Raw genomic sequence first — 23,498 nt, forward strand, 5'->3', positions numbered from 1 at the left:
GCTATAAAATCAAGGCCAGAATATAATACTAACACCTAGGACAGTACATGACACACCTACAGCACCATGAAGTAATCAGAAGGAAATTTATAGCCTAGTTCTAGATCTGCCACAACCTCTCCAGCTTAAACAGATCATGTAACTTCTGTATGTCCTCATAGCTTTCTAAATTATAGCTAGCATATTGTCTGAGAATAAATCTAGTTTATTTTGAAAGGGATAGAAAAAGTATTATACAAATATGAAACCTCGTCTTTGTAAATCATTGAACAACCAAAGCCTTTGAGTAAAATCTGAATGTAGTTAGACTCTCCAGCATCTATTTCCTGATTTCAAGCAACAGCTCTCAATTTTTATAAGGGGACTGAACCCATCTTCACACTCAGATCATGTGTTTTGGAGGTAAGAAGGGCCTCCATGCCTGGGCAATCTGAAGAATACCTGCCACACAGATGGACAAACGAGCCAACGAGCAACAAAGAGACTAAAAGGAACTTTTGCTGGAAACGCTCAATACAGGCAGATGCTCTTTTGCTGGATTTAAATTTGTGAGGATGTGAAGGTAGAGTGGTTGCCTGCCACTCTACAAAGAGAGAGATTATATGAAAAGAGACAACACAGAAGAACTGGGAAATTGAGGGAGACAAACTGGGTCCAAAGGCTGTATTTTGAACCCCTGCACCAAGTCCTACTGAAACTGCCAGTTTATATGAGCTGGTTAACCCTCTTTTATGATATAAGCCAATTTGAAGCAGGTTTTGCAATACTTAAAACCAAAAAAGCCACCATTTGTGAAAGTTTTTATTTTGACCCCTTCCAAGAACTACTGACATGATCAATGAACACTATCCTTCCAATAATTTAGTCCTAATTATATAGGAAAATAATTACTGAAATTCTGTAGTTTCATTATATTATTTATTAGAAGCAGATACTCCCTACCCCTGGAAAAAATCTCCATCTCCCAAACAACACTGTTGTCAATGATTCTCATTGGGATAACTGGACTCAACATCAATACCAGTGGCTAATATAGAATTTCTTCTCATTCTCAATGCCTTAAAAATCATCCTAGTCATATTTGCCCTCAAACAACTCATACTAGCAAAAGTACCATTCTTCTATAAAAGTAGCGAGTTATTAACCTCTGGCAACCACGATTTAGGACAAACTATTAAAATTAGCAACGAGATTTAAAATTTTACCGTGATGAGATTTAGGAAAACTTCCAGAAGAGTGTAATAGTATTGGGAAAGACAGAAAGAGAGAGAGAGAGAATGAAAGAAAGAGAGAGAGAAAGAGGGAAAGAAAGAGAAAGAAAGAAAGAAAGAAAGGGGGGGGAGGGAGGGAGGAAGGAAGAAGAAAGAAAGGAAGAGAGAAAGAAAGAAAGAGAAAAAGAGAGAGAGGGAGGGAGGGAGGGAGGGAGGGGGAGAGAGAGAGAGAGAGAAAATCCTGATTTGCCATATCTATATAATGTAATATACAGAGATGATATACCTAATCCTTTTGGGGTGATACCACTCCGATCCTGAGGATTCACTGCCCAATAGTAGTACTTCAGTGTATGCATGACGAGAAGCACTGTTCCAACTCTCCGAATGGCATTATATATGTTGACTGTACCAATGAATTCCGTGGACAGGTAAGTATAGAGTGTCAACTGAACCTAGAGAATCAAAATGAAGAGCTCAAATCAAAGAAGCTGACCAGCATTTTACCCCTGTTTCCAGGAATACCCTCAGGTTGCTCTACTTGGACCATACTTGTTCCAAAAAGCAAGCTGCTTAGCTTGATAATAACATTCATGTTAACAGATAACACATATCCACTGACACATACAAGCACACATGCTCCTTATAAAATGAAAGCAGGCAAATGCTTCTTTTACAGTAGCACGATAAAGTAAACACCCCCAAATATATCAAATTTTTGCAGCACTATTCCATGGAAAAAACTGTTTGGTTTCTATTTAGCAATCAGCAATTATTCATGAACTTATGTAACTTCTTTATAATAAACCTACTACTTATGCTATGTATAGTTGTTTTCAAAAGCTAGAAATTATCTTTGTTTTAGAGAAAATTAGCAGCTGGAATAACTCAAAAGAAAAAAAAAGTAGAAGTAGCAAAAAAAAGTAAGAAAAAGTCAAAAGAAAGAAAATCATATAAAAACATGTAAAGCCTACCTTAAGAAATATTTATTAGAAAAATAGAATTCTGTTATAACAACTCATTACTATAAAGACTGTAATTATAAAATTATAGTCTCTAAAATTCACAAACAATTATACTCTAGTACTCGTAACAGCACAAAGTAAGGACCACTTTTGGTCTACTTTCATATCGAAATCAAGAATACTTTATAAACTAAACAATACTAAGTACGGCATTAAATTTGGCCAAACCCACACTACTCCTGATCATTTACAACTGAACATTTATGTTACCTTCCCAGACACTGAGGGCATTTTCATTTTTAACCCTGAAAGATAAAAATTAGTTGTGTATCTTCCACATGCCCTATAAACAATCAAGGTTAAATGAATTAGGGAGTCAATCAGTAATCATACATGGTAAAGAGTGGCAGATTCTGAACCACTTAAAATTGAGGCTTGGAAAATGATTGTAGTTTAGAAAACCATAAATATGCTATAATCTACAGACTTGCTGAAAGATAACATTACTTTGATGTAGCTACTGCTGTTCAAATAGATAGGCCTAGCTTACTTGTCACTGAGGATACATAGCACTTTCTACGACATGGTTCAAATTCTTAACCATGCTATTTCAGTCATGCAGAAAATATTTACCTCCACCTATATGTGCAGCACTGTATTACTGAAAATACAGTGGCATAGACACTGTCCCTCAGTAATGGAGAAGATAAAAAATACATAAATTTAAGTGAAAAAATAAAAGGTAATAACGACACCTCACCTACTGAAACATAAGAAAGGTTATGTGGCAATAAACAAGTGCCATACAGCTATTAAATACTATTAATTCAGAGGCCAGAGAAATTATTTTAGGGTAAACTAACATAGTCAAGAAAAGTTTCACTAATAGAGGCGGTATTAAGGTAGCCTTTGAAGATGAGTAGAACAATAGGTAGAACAAAAGAGGAAATTTCAAACAGGGAAAATGGTAGATGATACAAAAAGTTTCGCCAAATCTAGAACAACCATCCTCATCCTTGACTGTGCATTAAAATACCTGAAAAACATTTTAAAACTACCGATGTCTGGGTCCTGTCCCAGACCAATTAAATTAGAATCTAGGGTGGAGGGAGTGGGATTCTGTTTTTGTCTTGTTTTGTTTGAAAAAAAACAAAAAACAAAAAACCTCTCCCAACTAATTCTATAGACAGCCAAGATTAAGAACCACTGCTCTAGGATAACCTTTTGTACCCACCTAGCCATTGAGGACAAGTGAGTTTTTCACATAGAAAGCCGAAAGAATTGGCGTGAAGACCTAATGCTTTATTCTGAAAACAACGAGAAACCATGACAAGTTTGGAGGCTAAGAAATGATCTGATGAGAGTGATATGTTAAAAGCATAAAGGAATTCTGACGAAAAGTGATAAATTAAGATATGGAAAAGTGGAGAAAGTCAGTCTACCGAGAATGATATTATAGTTAAAGAAAAATGAACAGGCTTTAACAGCAACATATTGGAGACCTCAAGATTATTCATATTCTAATTATGAATAAACCTTTCCTCTTTCACTCTTTATATAATCTTATAACCACACAAATTATACATTAACATCTGTCTTTCCCATTACACCTAAATTCTATGAGGGCAGGAATCAGATCTGTCTTGCTCACCACTGTATCCACAGTGCCCAGCATAAAGGAGCCACTCAGCAAATGAAAGAGTGCTACCTACAAGAAAATTCATCTCTCTTGTTAGGTCATTTCAAAGCCTGTCTCTGAGCAGATCAAACTTAAATGGATATTATAAATGACTGTGAGCACCCTTTTCCAAAAGCAAAGATTGATTCATACATCCATACCCTCAACTTTGGTAACCAGAGGTGAATTTACCATGAAGCTAATGAAGCTTAAACTTCATGCCCACTCATCTAGACATGTTCCTTCCAAGACCCTAAACCTTATTTTGCATGCAGTATGTTGTATTCTTTTTCTTAAAAAGCTCCTTCCTCCCCCAAATTGTATGACCTTCGGGTCAAAACAAACTTTGCATCTGCCTTTTGTTATAACTACCTTTATAATAAAATTAGATATAACCCCTCATGGATACACGAAGCAGAAGGCTGAAACAAAAGTTAACTTTAATATTACCAAATCAACTGCAAATTCTGAAGAAGAAATTAAAGAAAATTATTAACAAGGAAAAGGTAAGAAACAGAGTGTAATAATATGATGGACTTAAGGAAACGATACATAGAAAATTTTTAAATATTCCCCTACAAGTAAGTATCTCATAAGAAGAGGCTTTTTGACCACTTCAAAAGAGGCCCAAAGCCTTACAAATACGCTGCTTAGTAAGACAAAGAAGTGTTTAGTAAAGGTTTAAAAAGTAACTTGAAACAATCCTTGAAAAGAAATAAGACTGAGGGTCATAGAAGAGAAAGAGGTCAAATTTGAACCCAGAGATAAAAAGCTACAACCTCCAGCTGCCTCCTTTGATTATTTCCAAATGGCAATCAGAGTCAGCAGCTGTTTTTCTCCTTAACATTTGAAAAGAGCAGCTGAAAGTAAGATACTATGACTCCAGAAAAGTAAAAAAGTCTGCAGACATTTTTTTCTGACAACTAGAGTGTTATGTGTTATTCCAACCTGAACAATGGTAAACACTTGCAAGTGAACCAAAAGGGAGAGGGGGAGAGAGGAAATCAAATTTTCAGGATAACTTAATAGAACATTAGGATTTATCAAAGGTTTTACTTATATATTTTATCACGAATTCACTTATGTTCACGTCATGTAATTGACTTCCTGTTACAGTACTAAATAAATTACTGTGTAAAATATAACTGTATTTAATAATTTGAATTAATGTGAAATTAAAATGATTAAATGTGACCTGTATAGCATGGAAGCCTTCAAGAAAGGGTGACATTTCAGCTGTTCCTGTAAAAATTAAACCCAAGAGCTCATCACGTTGGTGGAAGGAATATGTGTGTATAAAAGACAGAGAGAGAGCACAGTGAGTATGTATTTATATATATGTATGCATACATACATATGGATACATAGATATATATGTATGTATATTTGCAATAGAACAGAGCTATAGTTGATAGGAAACATTATACTTACACTGGAACTATCCAACTTTGGTTTAGTAAATATAAATCCAAGTCTCTCTCAAATAAAATTTTATTTAACAACAGAAAATAAAGACTATAGCTTTTTTAAAAAAGAAATACTGATATTGCTTTAGGAAGGGAGGAAGGGAGGGAAGAAATACTGACTTGCAAAAGTATATTTAGTCAAAAAATGCATTCCACTGAAATCTTACATAATAGCATGTAAAAGGATAAAAGAAAATCCTCATAATTATCACTCTTCTCAAGTACAAAAACTTACTGAACATATTAGCACAAAGTCAATATATGTATTACCTTGGCTGGGGTATGAATCCATATAGCTGGGTTAAGAAGAATGTGATCACACAATTGCTTGAGTAGGGGCATCCCATTCTGCAGATTACTCAGATATTTTGAAAATGCAAGGCAAAGTTCAAGTACTGCTCTGCTGACATGGGATTTGGAAGACTGCAGAGGAAGATATTTCAAAGGTCACTACCAACACAAGGCAAGGTAAGTAAATTAAAGGCTGTCAATACCAGAAAAAGTAGGTCCACAAATTATGCTCAAAGTTAAAGATACCACATGAGACTCAATACCACATTCCTCTAATAAAGCAGTGGGGGCAAGTTAAAACAACAAAAGGTTATTTTAATTTAGGTAATTTTATATAACCAAGGAGACACACTTGCAGACAGAATTTCTCAACCACTTAGGAGACTAAGTTTCATGGCCTGCAAATTAAGAATCAAAAATGTAAAGCATTTGATACTTTACCTTTTCAAGACTGTATCCTATTACCAAAAAGCCCTTGCAGGCTAGCATCTGCTCTTGCATAGCAATTGAGTTCTTCAACAACTCCATGATAAAAGCCAGCAAAGTTGAACTGGAATAAGAAAAAAGACAATGGTTTGAAAAAACATATTCTATTTTTTAAAAAGGGGGGGGGGGTTAAATAGATGCAGTCTTTCATCTACCTTAATAAAAAGTTTCTATTCCAAGGAAATTGACACTCTACTAAAACTGCCTCCAACATTATTTCAGGACTAAAATTTTAATGTAAGATTAGGATTTATTACTCAAATATTTAGTTCATATCCTTTATCACAAATATATTAACAAATGAATCACTTAGAAACAATATAAAAAACATGCATGAAATAGAGCAAAATTAGGAATGTCCAAAAACAAGTAATAAAATGGCTAACATAAGTATATTAAAGCCCTAAAGAATGGATGTAGCTTAGATGAGCAAGTATATTCAATTTTGGAGGGTTAGAGGCCAAATAGAAGGAAAAGATGTGGAGCAAACAGACTAGGATAGATAGCCTCCAAATGTGTTAGGGCTCCAAACTGGCCTAATTTGAACGGAGCATAGGGTTCATAAAGGGGAAAATAAGAAAGTAAAGCTGTAGACAAACTGAAGTACTTGAATAATAATTTAAGAATTGTGTTCATTATCCCAACAGAAAAATTGTAAAGTAGTAAGACTACAGCCATGCTCTCAACCTCACAACTTGTAGATACTCAAAATGGAATGGAATAAGGTTGGCTGTTACGTCCTTCTCAAAAGTTTTGAGAGATTCCCACAAAGAAAGGGAGAACAGCCAACCTCCTCCACAAAAGTACTTTTAACTGTCAGCAATTCCAATAATGTTGAAAAGTTAATTTAAAAAAAAAACTAAGCCCTGTTATAAAGGTTTTAGACCAGAATGCAAAAAATTTTATGAAGTAGCAATATGTCAAGGATAATATTATTTTAATTTTTTTAAATGTAGTCAATACTAGCTTTGATACATAATTCCTTTAAAAAAAAGTCATTCCATTGCCTAAAAATAATCTGGAAAAATTATTACATCATTAAATATATACATTGGTAGTAAACCTCAAGTTGCACATAAAAGTAGAAATTAGAAAGAGAATTTCAAAAAAGGAGAATGAAAAACATTAAAATTACTCAAATAATTAAACATAATTACTTTATTATAAATAGATTCACTAAATTATACAGCCATGAAAAATTCATTTAGACATCCTTTCCAACATTGTAATAACTTGTCCTAGAATTCATGTCTCTTCCTTTTCTACACTCAACACTACAACAAAGGAGACAAAGGTGCCAAATATATGATCTAATTTTTAAAAACCATATCACTTATTATGTAACATTATCAAAAATTTTAGATTTCAATTACTTACTAGCAATCAATAATAATTAAATATGGAAAGCTGAATTACCATAAGAAATCACTGCCACATAACCATTTAAAATATTTTAAAACTATATTTTAGACAAAAATACATACATTTCTGATAAATCTATTATCACTATGTCTAACTTTATTCGAAAATAACTTTATTGGGACTTCCCTGGTGGTGCAGCGGTTAAGAATCCGCCTGCCAATGCAGGGGACACGGGTTCGAGCCCTGGTCTGGGAAGATTCCACATGCCGCGGAGCAACTAAGCCCACGTGCCACAACTACTGAAGCCAACGAATTCAGAGCCCATGTTCCATAACAAAAAGAAGTTACCACAATCAGAAGCCAGTGCGCCGCAACGAAGAGTAGCCTCCGCTCACCGCAACTAGAGAAAGCCCGCACCCAGCAACGAAGACCCAACGCAGCCATAAATTAATTAATTAATTATTTTAAGAAACATTATTATGTTTTTTAGAGCTTCCATATTTCCTACTGATAAACAACTTAAATTAATATTATTATTATTGAATTGAATTTATAATAATTATAGTTCAAAAATTTCTTTATATTCTCTTTTAACCCTACAACAAATTTTAAAGTTTGAAAAAAATATTGTGCGGCTCAACAGTGATGAAAATAACTCTCACATCAAATGAAAGAAAAAACAAAAGCGCTCACCATATAGTCAAGTCAACTTCATCAGATAAATATTGCCTATAATCCAACTGTGCAAAAAGTGGAAACAGCACTTGTACTCCTCCAATTGAATGCATGGCACTTTGGATGGAATGTGTTAAAACCGCCTTCACATCCTTGTAAAACAGAAGACACAGTAAAGATTCCAATGATTCTTTTCCAAAACAATTAAAAATGAAACATAACAAGAACAATAAAATGTTATATTACATGTCAGAAGCTACCAAATACACCTCAATAATACATCAAAATTTACCATTAAAAATATTCTTAAAAGATTACCGCTAGTACCTGGAGCATGAGTGCATGCGGTGAATGAACAAAAATTGAAGGGTTGTCCTTAGGGGATGATTCGAGGCAGAGCTGGGCATCTGTGGCGCGTGGATTGTATGTGAATGCAATGGCACTAGAGAGTTTGCCATCATACAATAAAAGTTTGTGATGCTCAGCAAGGAACAGGTCACTTTCTGCTTTAAATTTAAATGTACCCTAAGAATTAATAAAAAGTAGAACAGTTAAGATAGGCCACAAAAAGGAAAATTAACTACAAATCACCAGAAATATAAAAATTTAAGTAGAACACTGATCATTTTCCTAACAATGTCAATTAAGGGAAGCCTTGCATGCTTAGTTACTTCTAAAGTAGACTGAATTCATTTTAAAGATATACTGGAAATCAAGTCAACTTGACATTAAAACCTTACATTTAAAAAAATGTAAAATTGGGCTTCCCTGGTGGCGCAGTGGTTGAGAATCTGCCTGCCAGTGCAGGGGACATGGGTTCGGGCCCTGGTCTGGGAAGATCCCACATGCCGCAGAGCAACTAGGCCCGTGAGCCACAATTACTGAGCCTGTGCATCTGGAGCCTGTGCTCCGCAACAAGAGAGGCCGCGATAGTAAGAGGCCCGCGCACCGCGATGAAGAGTGGCCCCCGCTTGCCACAACTAGAGAAAGCCCTCGCACAGAAACGAAGACCCAACACAGCCATAAATAAACAAATAAATAAATAAATAATTTTTAAAAAAAAATGTAAAATTAATATCCTACACAGCATGTTTTGTTTTTTTTATTGTATTGTCTTTTTTTAAATTTTGGTAAAAAGAACATAACATAAAATTTACCAACTTAAACATTTTTAAGTGTACAGTGCAGTGTTGTTAACTACAGCACACTATTTGTACAACAAATCTCTAGAACTTTTATGTCTTGTGAAATTGAAATTCCCGTTGAATAACAACTCATTTCCACTTCCCCCCGTACCCTGGCAAACATCATTCTACTTTATGATTCCATGAGTTTGACTACTTTATATAACTCAAACGAGGGGAGTCACAGAGTATTTGTCATTTTGTGACTGGTATATAACATCCTTAAGATTCACCCATGCTGTAGGATGTGTCAGGGTTTTTTTTCTTTTTTAAAGCTGAATAATATTCCATTGTAAATACATACCACATTTTCTTTATTCATCCATCCATAGACAATTAGGTTGCTTCGACCTCTTATCTATTGTGAATAATGCTGCAATGAACATGGGTGTGCAAATAGCTCTTTCATATCCTGCTTTCAGTTCTTTTGGATATATACATAGAAGTAAGACTGCTCAATCATGTGGTAATTCTATTTTTTATTTCTTGAAGAATCACCGTATTGTTTTCCATAGAGGCTGCACCATTTTACATTCCCACCAACAGTGCATAAGGGTACCAATTTCTCCACACACCCTAAACCACACTTATTTTTATTTAACAACGGTCACACTAATGGGTGTAAGGTGATTATCTACTGTGGTTCTGATTTACATTTCTCTGATGATTAGTGACTTTGAGCATTTTTTCATATGCCTGTTACACATTTATATATTATCTTTGGAAAAAATTCTATTCAAGTCCTTTGCCCACTTTTTAAATTAGTTGGGTTTGTTGTTCTTGTTGTTGAGTTGTACGAGTTCATCATATACTCTGGATATTATTAACACTTTATCAGATATTTGGTTTGAAATATTGTCTCTCATTTCATGGGTTGCCTTTTTACACTGTTCCTTGATGCACAAAAATTTCAATGCACAAAAGATTTTAAGCTTGATGAAGTCTCATTTCATTGTCTATTTTTGTCTTTGTTTCCTATTTTTTTTGGTGTCATATCCAAGAAATCATTGCCAAACTCAATGTCATGAAGCTCTTCATGTGTTTTCATGCAGAAATCTTATGTGTAGGTCTTATGTTTAAGTCTTTAATCTATTTTGAGTTAATTTTAATGTATGGAAGGTAAGGATCCAACTTCACTCTTTTCCACATGGGTATCCATTTTTTAAAACACCATGTGCTTAAGAGATTAAATTTATTTATTTATTTATTTATTTATTTATTTATTTATGACTGTGTTGGGTCTTCATTGCTGTGCACGGGCTTTCTCTAGTTGCAGTGAGCAGGGGCTACTCTTTGTTATGGTGCGCTGGCTTCTCATTGCAGTGGCTTCTCTTGTTGCAGAGCACAGGCTCTAGGCGTGTGGGCTTCAGTAGTTGTGGCATGCAGGCTCAGTAGTTGTGGCTTGCAGGCTTAGTTGCTCCGCGGCACGTGGAATCTTCCCAGACCAGGGCTCGAACCCGTGTGCCCTGAATTCACAGGCAGATTCTTAACCACTGCGCCACCAGGGAAGTCCTGCTTAAGAGATTAATCTTTCCCCATTGCATGGTTTTGTATCCTTATAGAAGATCATTTCACCATAAATACAAGGATTCATTTCTGGACTCTATTCTGTTCCATTAGTCTATGTATCTCTCTTTATGCAAGTACCATAATGTTTTGATTACTGTAGCTTTGAAATATGTTTTGAAATCCTGAAGTGTGAGACCTCTAAATTTGCTATTCTTTTTCAGATTGTTTTGGCTATTCGGGGACCCTTGAGATTCCATGTAAATTTTAGGGTGGTTTCTTCATTATTGCAAAAAAATGCCATTGGGACATTCATAGGAATTACACTGAATCTGTAGATCACTTTGAGTAGCATGCATTTTTAACAATTTTAAGTCCTTCAGTCCATGAACACAAGATATTTTGCCATTTATTTGTGTCTTATTTAATTCTTTCAGCTATGTTTTACACTTTTTACTCACTGTACAAGTCTTCTGCTCCCTTGGTTAAGTTTATTACTAAGTATTGCTTTTTATGCTATTATAAATGGGATTACTGTCTTATTTTCCTTTTCGGATTGTTCACTGATAGTACGTAGAACTACAACCAATTCTTGTTGCATATGATGTTGGCTGTGGGCTTTTCATATATGGTCTTATTATTTTGAGGAAGTGTCCTTTTATTTGTAACTTGTTGAGTGTTTTTATTATTAAAGGGTGTTGAATTTTGTCAAATACTTTATTTGCATCTATTGAGATGACAGTGTAGTTTTTGTCCTTCACTCTGTTAATGTGTCGTATTACACTGATTTTTTTTCATATGTTGAACCAGCTTTACATTTCAGGAATAAATCCCAGTTGGTCACAGGGTATGACCTTTGATGATCTTTGTCTGGTTGTGGTTTCAGGGCAATGCTAAACTCAGAAAATGAGTTTGGAAGTGTTCCCTCCTCTTTATTTTTTGGAAGAGTTGAGGAGAACTGGTGTTAATTCTTCTTTAATGTTTGATAGAATTCTCCAGTAAAGCCATTTAGTCCTGGGCTTTTCCTTATTCAGAGGTTTTTGATTATTGATTCAATTTCCTTATTAGCAATAGTCTGTTCAGGTTTTTATTTCTTCAGTCTTGGTAGGTTGTATGTTTCTAGGAACATCTATTTCTTCTAGGTTATACAATTTGTTGACATGTAATTGTTCACAGTAGTCTCATAATTCTTTTTATATTCATAGCATTAGCTGTAATGCCTACTCTTTCATTTCTGCTTTTAGTTAAAGTCCTCTCTTTTTTCCTTAATTATTCTAGCTAAGAATTTCTCAGGTTTTTTGGTCTTTTTAAAAAAAACCTGACTCAGTTTTGTTGAGTTTTTCTATTTCTTTTTTAGTCTCTATTTCATTTATTTCTGCTCTAATCTTTACCACTTCCATTCCTCTGCTAACTTTGGGTTTAGTTTGCTCTTCTTTTTCTAGTTCCTTGAAGCATAGATTAGGTTATTGACTTGAGATCATTCTTTTTTTTAAAGTAGGCATTTATCACTATGAACTTCCCTCTTAGTATTGCTTTCTCTGCATCCCATAAGTTTTGGTATGTCATTTTAGATTTCACTTGTATCAAGATATTTTCTAATTACCCTTGTAGTTTCTCCTTTGACCCATTAGTTTTTTAAGATTGTGTTGCTTAATTTCCACATATCTGTGTATTTTCCAGTTTCCTTCTACTACTGATTTCATTCCATTGGGGTCAGAAAAGATACTTGGTATAAGTTCAATATTATTAAATTTGTTAAGACTTGTTACGTGGTAATACGTGGTAATATGTGGTCTATCCTAAAGAATGTTCCATATGACCTTGAGAAGAATGTGTACTCACTCTACTATTGTTGGGCAGGATGTTCTATATATGTCTGTTCGGTGCAATGGATCAATATTGTTCAAGAACTCTGTTTCATTACTGATCTGCAGTCTGGTTGTTCTGTCCATTACTGAAAGCACTATATTGAAGTATCCTACTATTATTGTGTTTCTGCATAATTCTTCCTTCAGTTCTGTCAATGTTTGCTTCATGTATTTGGGAGTTCTGATGTTAGGTGCATATATTTTTAATTGTTATATCTTCCTGGTGAACTGACACTTTTATCATTATATAATTTCCTTCTTTGTCTCTTGTAACAGTTTTTGACTTAAAGTCTATCTTTTCTGATTATAAGTATGGCTACCTCTGCTCTCTTTTGGTTATCATTTGCATGTACTATCTTTATCTATCCTTTCACATTCAGCCTATGTATGTCCTTAGTGTGTCTTTCCTGGACAAAACACAGTTGACACCTTGTTTCTTGAATCCATTCAGCCAATTTACTTCTTTTCAGTTGGAGGTTTAATCTCGTCACATGTACTGTAATTACTGAATGGGAAAGACTTAGTATTGCCATTTTCTTCATTGTAATTTGTTAATTGTTAATTGTTTTCCTTTGTATTTCATTGACTTTTTTCATATTTATATGCTTTGATCCCTTCCTCCTTTTATTCTGTGTAATTTCTATGGGTATTTTATTTGTGGTTACCATAGAAATTATATAAAATAACTTAAAGTTACAATACTCTAAACTGATAACAACTTCAATCACAAACAGAAACTACTCATTTATATCTCCACTTCCCCCCACTTTATATTATTGATGTCAAAAATGACATCTTTTTGGGACCTCCCTGGTGGCGCGGTGGTTAAGAATCTGCCTGCCAATGCAGGGCACACGGGTTCAATCCCTGGTCCAGGGAGATCCCACATGCAGCAGAGCAACTAAGCCCATGCACCACAGCTACTGAGCCTGCACTCTAGAGCCTGCGAGCCACAACTACTGAAGCCCGTGTGCCTAGACCCCATGCTCCACTACAAGAGAAGCCACCACAATGAGAAGCCCACGCAAAGCAATGAAGAGTAGCCCCTGCTTGCCACAACTAGAGAAAGCCCACAAGCAGCAACAAACACCCAATACAGCCAAAAATAAATAAATACATTTATTTTTTTTTAATTACATTTTTTTATATTGTACATCTATTAACAAAGATTCAGAAAATTTTCTTGCTTTTGTCTTTTAAATGGATGAGAAAATAAACTATAACCAAGTGGGATTATCCCAGACATGCAAGGTTGGTTTAAATTTGAATAATCAATGTAATATACTACATTATTAAAAATGAAGGACAAAAATCACATGATCATCTCAGTAGAAGCACAAAGAGCATTTGACAAAATCCAACAACTCTTCATGATAAAACACTCAACAAGATAGGAATAAAAAGTAAACTCCCTTCAATAAACAAAGACCATCTACACAAAATTGACAGCTAATGTCCTAAGCTGATGGTAAAAGACTGAATGCTTTCTCCCCTAAGGTCAGGAAAAAGACAAGATGTCTGCTTTCACCACTTTTTTTTTAATTTTATTGTGGTAAGAACATTTAACAGGAGATCTACCTCATTAACAGATATTAAGTGATATTAACAGATAATTATTAACAGATAATAAGATAATTATTAACAGATAATAAGGTATTATTATCTATAAACACAATGTTGTACAGCAGACCTCCAGAACTTATTCATCTTGCATAACTAAGAATTTAGTACCAGTGACTAGTTAATTCCTTTTTTCCCTTCCCCCAGCCCTTGGCAACCACCATTCTACTCTTTGTTTCTATGACTTTGCTTTTATCTCATATCATTGGAATCATGTAGTATTTGTCCTTCTGTGGCTGGTTTATCTCACATAGCATAATGTCCTCAAGATGCTGTACTAGAGGTCCTAGCCAGGGCCACTAAGCAAGGAAAAGAAATAAAAAGTGTCCAGAAAGAACTAAAACGAGGGCAGTTTACAAATACATCATCTTATATATAGAATCTTAAATATAGAACATGCCAAGAAATCCACACATAAAAAAACAAACTATCAGAGCTAATAAACTAGAACAGCAAGGTTGTACTGTAGAAGATAAAAATATAAAAATCAATTTAGTTACCATCCATAAGCAACAAATAACCCGAAAATGAAATTAAGAAACAATTCCATTTGATATTGCATGTAAAAGAAGAAAATATTTAGAAATGAATTTAACAAAATACATGCAAGACTTGTTCACTGAAAACTACAAAAAGAAATTGAAGAAGACCTAAATAAATGGCATAATATCCCATATTCATGGATTGGAAGATTTAATACTCATAAGATGACAAATCTTTCCAAATTGGTCTAGAGATTTGAGGCAATATCTATCAAAATCCTAGCTACTTTTTTTTGTAAAAATTAACAAGTGCATCTTAAATTCATACAGAAATGTAAGATACCAACAACAGCCAAAACAATCTTGAACAAGAACAAAGTTGGAGAACTCATACTTCCTAATTCAAAAAATGCATTACAAAACCACAGTATTCAAGACTGTACTACTAGCCTAAGAACTGACATACAGTTCAATGAAACACAATCGAGAGTCCACAGATATTTACATTTATGATCAACTGATTTTTGGTGAAGCTGTCAAGAAATACAATAAGGAGAGAATATTCTTTTCGGCAAATGATGCTGAGACAACTAAAAATCCAAATGTAAAGGAATAAAGTTGCACCAAATACAAAAATTAACTCAAAATGAATCAAACGCTTAAATGTGAGAGCTAAAAGTATAAAACTTTTATAAGAAAACACAGGAATAAATCTTCATGAACTTGAATTAGGAAATAATTTTTTAGATATGACACCAAAGCACAAATAATAAGAGAAAATATAGACAAATTGGACTTCATCAAACTGAAATGTGTGCTTCAAAGGAAAACATCAGGCAAGTGGGAAGACAAGCCACAGAATGGGAGAAAATATTTGCAAATCATATATCTGATAATGGATTTGTTTCTAGAATATATTTTTAAAACTCTTAAAACAGGCTGAGGAGAGGAGTGGGGAGTTGTTGTTCAATAAGTACAGAGTTTCACTTTTGCAGAATGAAGAGAGTTCTGCAGCTAGGTTGCACAACGTAAAAATACTTAACACTACTGCACTGTACACTTAAAAATAGTTAAAGTGGTAAGTTTTATGTGTATGTTACCACAATTAAGTATTTTTTTTTGAGAACCTCTTAAAATTTAGCAAATAAAAAGGGAGCTCAGTTTTTAAACAGGTAAAAGTTCTGAATAAACATTTCTCAAAAAAAGACATACAAATAGCCTTATCATAAGCACATAAAAACACATTCAACATCATTAGTCATGAGGGAAATGCAAATCAAAACCAAACCACAATGAGATACCATTTCACACCCACGAAAATGGTTATAATCAAAAAGTCAGATAATAACAGGTGTTCAAGAGAATATGAAGACATCGAAATCCTCATATACAGCTGCGGTAATGTAAAATGATGTGGCCACTTTGGAAAGCAATCTTGAAATTTCTTAAAAAGTTAAGTGGAGAGTTACCATATTACCAGCAATTCCACTCTAGGTACATACCCAAGAGAAATAAAAACATGTATGCACATAAAACCTTGTACAGAAGGGTTCATAGCAGCATTGTTCATAACAGCCAAAAGGTGGAAACAGCCCAATGACCATCAACTGACAAATAGATAAAATGTGATATACCCACACAATATTATTTAGTAATAAAAAGGAATGAAGTATTAATGCATACTACAACATAGGTGGACCCTGAAAACATTATACTAACTGAAAAAACGTCAACCACAAAAGATCTCATACTGTATACTTTCCTTTACATGAATTGTCCAGAAGAGACAAATCTATACAAATAGAATTAGATTAGAGTACTGGGAAGCAGGAAAAATCAGGAGGGAATGCTGATAAGTATACTATTTCTTTGGGGGATGAACATACTTTAACATTAGAGAGTGGTAATGTTTGCACAACTTTGTGATACAATAAAAATCACTGAATTATATGTAATAAATGGGTGAATGGTAAGATATGTGAATTATATCTCAATAAAACTTCCATTTTAAAAAACTCATTCAGAGTAAAGGCTGTTCTGGGACCAATTAACAAAGCTTAAAAGTAAAACAAACTTCAGAGACCTTCAAGATGGCAGAGAAGTAAGACGTGGAGATCACCTTCCTCCCCACAAATACATCAGAAATACATCTACACGTGGAACAACGCCTACAGAACACCTAATGAACACTGGCAGAAGACCTCAGACTTCTCAAAAGGCAAGAAAATCCCCATGTACCTGGGTAGGGCAAAAGAAAAAAGAAAAAACAGAGACAAAAGAATAGGGATGGAACCTGCACCAGTGGGAGGGAGCTGTGAAGGAGGAAAGGTTTCCACACACTAGGAAGCCCCTTCACTGGCGGAGACACAGTGTGGGTGGGGGAAAGCTTCAGAGCCACGGAGGAGAGCGCAGCAACAGGGGTGCAGAGGGCAAAGCGGAGAGACTCCCGCACAGAGGATCGGTGCCGACCAGCACTCACCAGCCCGAGAAGCTTGTCAGCTCACCCGCCGGGGTGGGTGGGGGCTGGGAGCTGAGACTCAGGCTTCGGAGGTCAGATCCCAGGGAGAGGACTAGGGTTGGCTGCATGAACACAGCCTGAAGGGGACTAGTGCACCACAGCTAGCCAGGAGGGAGTCCAGGAAAACTCTGGACCTGCCTAAGAGGCAAGAGACCATTGTTTCGGGATGCGCGAGGAGAGGGGATTCAGAGCACCACCTAAACGAGCTCCAGAGACAGGCACAAGCTGCGTCTATCAGCGCAGACACCAGAGACAGGCATGAAACGCTAAGGCTGCTGCTGCAGCCACAAAGAAGCCTCTGTGCAAGGCTATCCACATCTATCCACATCTCCCATCCCAGGAGCCTGTGCAGCCCGCCACTGCCAGGGTCCCGTGATCGAGGGACAACTTGCCAGGGGAGAACATACGGCAGGCCTCAGGCTGTTGCAACATCACAATGGCCTCTGCCCAACATCACACTGACCTCTGCCGCCGCAGGCTTGTCCCACGTTCCATACACCTCACTCCCCCCGGCCTGAGTGAGCCAGAGCCCCCTAATCAGCTGTTCCTTTAACCCTGTCCTGTCTAAGCGAAGAACAGATGCCCTCAGGCGACCTACGCGCAGAGGCGGGGCCAAATCGAAAGCTGAACCCCAGGAGCTGTGCAAACAAAGAAGAGAAAGGGAAATCTCTCCATACAACCTCAGGAGCAGCGGATTAAATCTGAACAATCAACTTGATGTACCCTACATCTGTGGAATACCTGAATATAGACAACGAATCACCCCAAAATTAAGGCGGTGGACTTTGGAAGAAACTGTAGACTTGAGGTTTGCTTTCTGCATCTAATTTATTTCTGGTTTTATGTTTATCTCAGTTTAGTATTTAGAGCTTATTATCATTGGTAGATTTGTTTATTGATTTCCTTGCTCTCTTCCTTTTTTTTTTTTAATATATATATATTTTTTTCCTTTTTCTCTTTTTGTGAGTGTGTGTGCATATGCTTCTTTGTCTAATTAGGTCTGTAGAGCTTTGCTTTTACCATTTGTCCTAGGGTTCTATCTCTCCATTTTCTGTTTGTTTCTTTTGTTGGTTTTTTTTTTTTAGTGTAGTTTTTAGCACTTGTTATCATTGGTGGATTTGTTTATTGGTTTGGTTGCTCTCTGCTTTCTTTCTTTTATTACTTTTTTATTTTTAATAATATTTTTTAACTTTTTATTTTAATAATTTTATTTAATTTATTGATTTATTTACTTCTTTATTCTTTCTTCCTTTCTTTTTTTTTCTACCCTTTTCTTCTGAGCCGTGTGGCTGACAGAGTCTTGGTGCACTGGTCAGGGATCAGGCCTGAGCCTCTGAGATGGGAGAGCCAAGTTCAGGACATTGGAACAAAAGAGACCTCCCGGCTACACATAATATCAAACAGCAAAAGCTCTCCCAGATATCTCCATCTCAACACTAAGACCCAGCTCCACTCAACGACCAGCAAGCTACAAGGCTGGACACCCCATGCCAAACAACTAGCAAGACAGGAACACAACCACAACCATTAGCAGAGAGGCTGCCTAAAATCATAATAAGGTCACAGACACCCCAAAACACACGACTGGACACGGTCCTGCCCAGCAGAAAGACAATATCCAGCTTCATCCACCAAAACACAGGCACCAGTCCCCTCCACCAGAAAGCCTACACAACCCACTGAACCAACCTTACCCACTGGCAGCAGACACCAAAAACAACGGGAACTAAGAACATGCAGCCTGCAAAAAGGAGACCCCAAACACACTAAGTTAAGCAAAACAGAAGACAGAGAAATACACAGCAGATGAAAGAGGAAAGTAAAAGCCCAACAGACCAAGCAAATGAAGAGAAAATAGGCAGTCTACCTGAAAAAGAATTCAGAATAATGATATTAAAGATGATCTAAAATCTTGGAAATAGAATGGAGAAAATACAAGAAACGTTTAACAAGGACCAAGAAGAACTACAGAGCAAACAGACAATGATGAACAACATAATAAATGAAATTAAAAATTCTCTAGAAAGAATCAATAGCAGAATAACTGAGGCAGAAGAACGGATAAGTGACCTGGAAGATAAAATAGTGGAAATAACTACCACACAGCAGAATAAAGAAAAAAGAATGAAAAGAATTGAGGACAGTCTCAGAGACCTCTGGAACAACATTAAACGCACCAACAATCAAATTACAGTGGTCCCAGAAGAAGAGAAAAAGAAGGGGACTGAGAAAATATTTGAAGAGATTATAGTTGAAAACTTCCCTAATATGAGAAAGGAAATAGTTAATCAAGTCCAGGAAGCACAGAGAGTCCCATACAGGATAAATCCAAGGAAAAACACACCAATACAACTATTAATGAAACTATCAAAAATTAAATACAAAGAACAAATATTAAAAGCAGCAAGGGAAAGCAACAAGTAACATACAAGGGAATCCCCATACGGTTACCACTTGATTTCTCAGCAGAAACTCTGCAAGCCAGAAGGGTGTGGCAGGACATATTTAAAGTGATGAAAGGGAAAAACCTACAACCAAGATTACTCTACCTAGCAAGGATCTCACTCAGATTTGACGGAGAAATTAAAACCTTTACAAACAAGCAAAAGCTAAGAGAATTTAGCACCACCAAACCAGCTTTACAACAAATGCTAAAGGAACTTCTCTAGGGAGGAAAACAAGAGGAGGAAAAGACCTACAATAACAAACCCAAAACAATTAAGAAAATGGTAATAGGAACATACATATCAATAATTACCTTAAATGCAAATGGATTAAATGCTCCAACCAAAAGACACAGACTGGCTGAATAGATACAAAAACAAGACCCATATAGATGCTGTCTACAAGAGACCCACTTCAGACCTACGGACACATACAGACTGAAAGTGAGGGGATGGAAAAAGATATTCCATGCAAATGGAAAACAAAAGAAAGCTGGAGTAGCAATTCTCATATCAGGCAAAATAGATGTTTAAATAAAGACTATTAGAAGAGACAGAGAAGGACACTACATAATGATCAAGGGATCAATGCAAGAAGAATATATAACACTTGTAAATATTTATGCACCCACCATAGGAGCGCCTCAATACATAAGGCAAATACTAACAGCCATAAAAGGGGAAATCAACAGTAACACATTAATAGTAATGGACGTTAACACCCCACTTTCACCAATGCACAGATCATCCAAAATGAAAATAAATAAGGAAACACAAGCTTTAAATGATACATTAAACAAGATGGACTTAATTGATATTTATAGGACAGTCCATCCAAAAACAAAAGAATACACTTTCTTCTCAAGTGCTCATGGAACATTCTGCAGGATAGATCATATCTTGGGTTACAAATCAAGGATTGGTAAATTTAATAAAATTTAAATCATATCAAGAATCTTTTCCGACCACAACGCTATGAGTCTAGATATCACTTACAGGAAAAAATCTGTAAAAAATACAAACACATGGAGGCTAAACAATACACTACTAAATAACCAAGAGATCACTGCAGAAATCAAAGACGAAATCAAAAAATACCTAGAAACAAAGGACAATGAAAACACGACAACCCAAAACCTATGGGATGCAGCAAAAGCAGTTCTAAGATCGAAGTTTATAGCAATAAAATCCTACCTCAAGAAACAAGAAACATCTCAAATAAACAACCTAACCTTACACCTAAAGCAATTAGAGAAAGAAGAACAAAAAAAACCCCAAAGTTAGCAGAAGAAAAGAAATCATAAAGGGCAGATCAGAAATAATGAAAAAGAAATGAAGGAAACAATTGCAAACATCAATAAAACTAAAAGCTGCTTCTTTGAGAAGATAAACAAAATTGATAAACCATTAGCCAGACTCATCAAGGAAAAAAGGAAGACTCAGATCAATAAAATGAGAAATGAAAAAGGAGAAGTAACAACTGACACTGCAGAAATACAAAGGATCATGAGAGATTACTACAAGCAACTCTATGCCAATAAAATGGACAACCTGGAAGAAATGGACAAATTCTTAGAGAAGCACAACCTTCCGACACTCAACCAGGAAGGAACAGAAAATATACACAGACCAATCACAAGCACTGAAATTGAGACTGTGATTTAAAATCTTTCAACAAACAAAAGCCCAGGACCAGATGGCTTCACAGGTGAATTCTATCAAACATTAAGAGAAGAGCTAACACCTATCCTTCTCAAACTCTTCCAAAATATAGCAGAGGGAGGAACACCCTCCAACTCATTCTACGAGGCCACCATAACCCTGATACCAGAACCACACAAAGATGTCACAAAAAAAGAAAACTACAGACCAATATCACTGATGAACATAGATGAGAAATCCTCAACATACTAGCAAACAGAATCCAACAGCATATTAAAAGGATCATACACCATGATCAAGTGGGGTGTATCCCACTTGTATCCAGGAATGCAAGGATTCTTCAATATACGCAAATAAATCAATGTGATAAACCATATTAACAATTTGAAGGAGAAAAACCATATGATCATCTCAATAGATGCAGAAAAAGCTTCTGAAAAAATTCAACACCCATTTATGATAAAAACCCTCCAGAAAGTAGGCATAGAGGGAACTTACCTCAATATAATAAAGGCCATATACGACAAACCCACAGCCAACATCATTCTCAATGGTGAAAAACTGAAACCATTTCCTCTAACATCAGGAACAAGACAAGGTTGTCCACTCTCACCACTATCATTCAACATAGTTTTGGAAGTTCTAGCCACAGCAATCAGAGAAGAAAAACAAATAAAAGGAATCCAAATCAGAAAAGAAGAAGTAAAGCTGTCACTATTTGCAGATGACATGATACTATACATAGAGAAACCTAAAGATGCTACCAGGAAACTATTAGAGCTAATCAATGAATTTGGTAAAGTAGCAGTATACAAAATTAATGCACAGAAATCTCTTGCATTCCTATACACTAATGATGAAAAATCTGAAAGAGAAATTAAGGAAACACTCCCATTTACCACTGCAACCAAAATAATAAACTACGTAGGAATAAACCTACCTAAGGAGACAAAAGACATGTATGCAGAAAACTGTAAGACACTGATGAGAGAAATTAAAGATGATACAAACAGATGGAGACATATACCATGTTCTTGGATTGGAAGAATCAACATAGTGAAAATGACTAACACACCCAAAGCAATCTACAGATTCAATGCTCTCCCTATCAAACTACCAATGGCATTTTTCACAGAACTAGAACAAAAAATTTCACAATTTGTATGGAAGCACAAAAGACCCCAAATAGCCAAAGCATTCTTGAGAAAGAAAAACGGAGTTGGAGGAAACAGGCTCCAACTACAGTAGTACAGTAGTCTGGAGACTACAGACTATACGACAAAGCTACAGTAATCAAGACAGTATGGTACGGGCACAAAAACAGAAATATAGATCAATAGAACAGGATAATAAGCCCAGAGATAAACCCACGCACGTATGGTCACCTTGTTTTTGATAAAGGAGGCAAGAATATACAATGGAGAAAAGACAGCCTCTTCCATAAGTGGTGCTGGGAAAACTGGACAGCTATAGGTAAAAGAATGAAAGTAGAACACTCCCTAACACCATACACAAAAATAAACTCAAAATGGATTAAAGACCTAAATGTAAGGCCAGAGACTATAAATCTCTTAGAGGAAAACATAAGCAGAACACTCTATGACATAAATCACAACAAGATCCTTTTTGATCCACCTCCTAGAGAAATGGAAATAAAAACAAAAATAAACAAATGGGACCTAATGAAACTTAAAAGCTTTTGCACAGCAAAGGAAACCATAAACAAGATGAAAAGACAACCCGCAGAATGGGAGAAAGTATTTGCAAATGAAGCAACTGACAAAGGTTTAATCTCCAAAATTTACAAGCAGCTCATGCAGCTCAACATCAAAAAAATAAACAACCCAATCCAAAAATGGGCAGAAGACCTAAATAGACATTTCTACAAAGAAGATACACAGATTGCCAACAAACACATGAAAGAATGCTCAACATCATTAATCATTAGAGAAATGCAAATCAAAACTATAATGAGATATCATCTCACACTGGTCAGAATGGCCATCATCAAAAAATCTACAAACAATAAATGCTGGAGAGGGTGTGGAGAAAAGGGAACCCTCTTGCACTGTTGGTGGGA

At 35.7% G+C, this 23,498-nt stretch overlaps 1 protein-coding gene across 4 annotated transcripts in view; it reads right to left on the reverse strand.

The window, feature by feature from the left end:
* Positions 1 to 23,498, reverse strand: part of LRBA (LPS responsive beige-like anchor protein) — a 745,100-nt gene that overhangs the window by 615,213 nt on the left and 106,389 nt on the right. For all 4 annotated transcript variants that reach the window (XM_036852028.1, XM_036852030.1, XM_036852029.1 and 1 more), the window contains exons 10-14: positions 8,462 to 8,659; positions 8,153 to 8,286; positions 6,053 to 6,161; positions 5,591 to 5,743; positions 1,498 to 1,666 (exon numbers count right to left, since the gene is read on the reverse strand). In XM_036852028.1, coding sequence (XP_036707923.1) covers positions 1,498 to 1,666; positions 5,591 to 5,743; positions 6,053 to 6,161; positions 8,153 to 8,286; positions 8,462 to 8,659 — 763 coding nt within the window. The remainder of the gene's footprint in view (positions 1 to 1,497; positions 1,667 to 5,590; positions 5,744 to 6,052; positions 6,162 to 8,152; positions 8,287 to 8,461; positions 8,660 to 23,498) is intronic.

This window comes from Balaenoptera musculus, chromosome 5 (genome assembly GCF_009873245.2).
Source record: "Balaenoptera musculus isolate JJ_BM4_2016_0621 chromosome 5, mBalMus1.pri.v3, whole genome shotgun sequence".
Classification (NCBI taxonomy): Eukaryota; Metazoa; Chordata; class Mammalia; order Artiodactyla; family Balaenopteridae; genus Balaenoptera; species Balaenoptera musculus.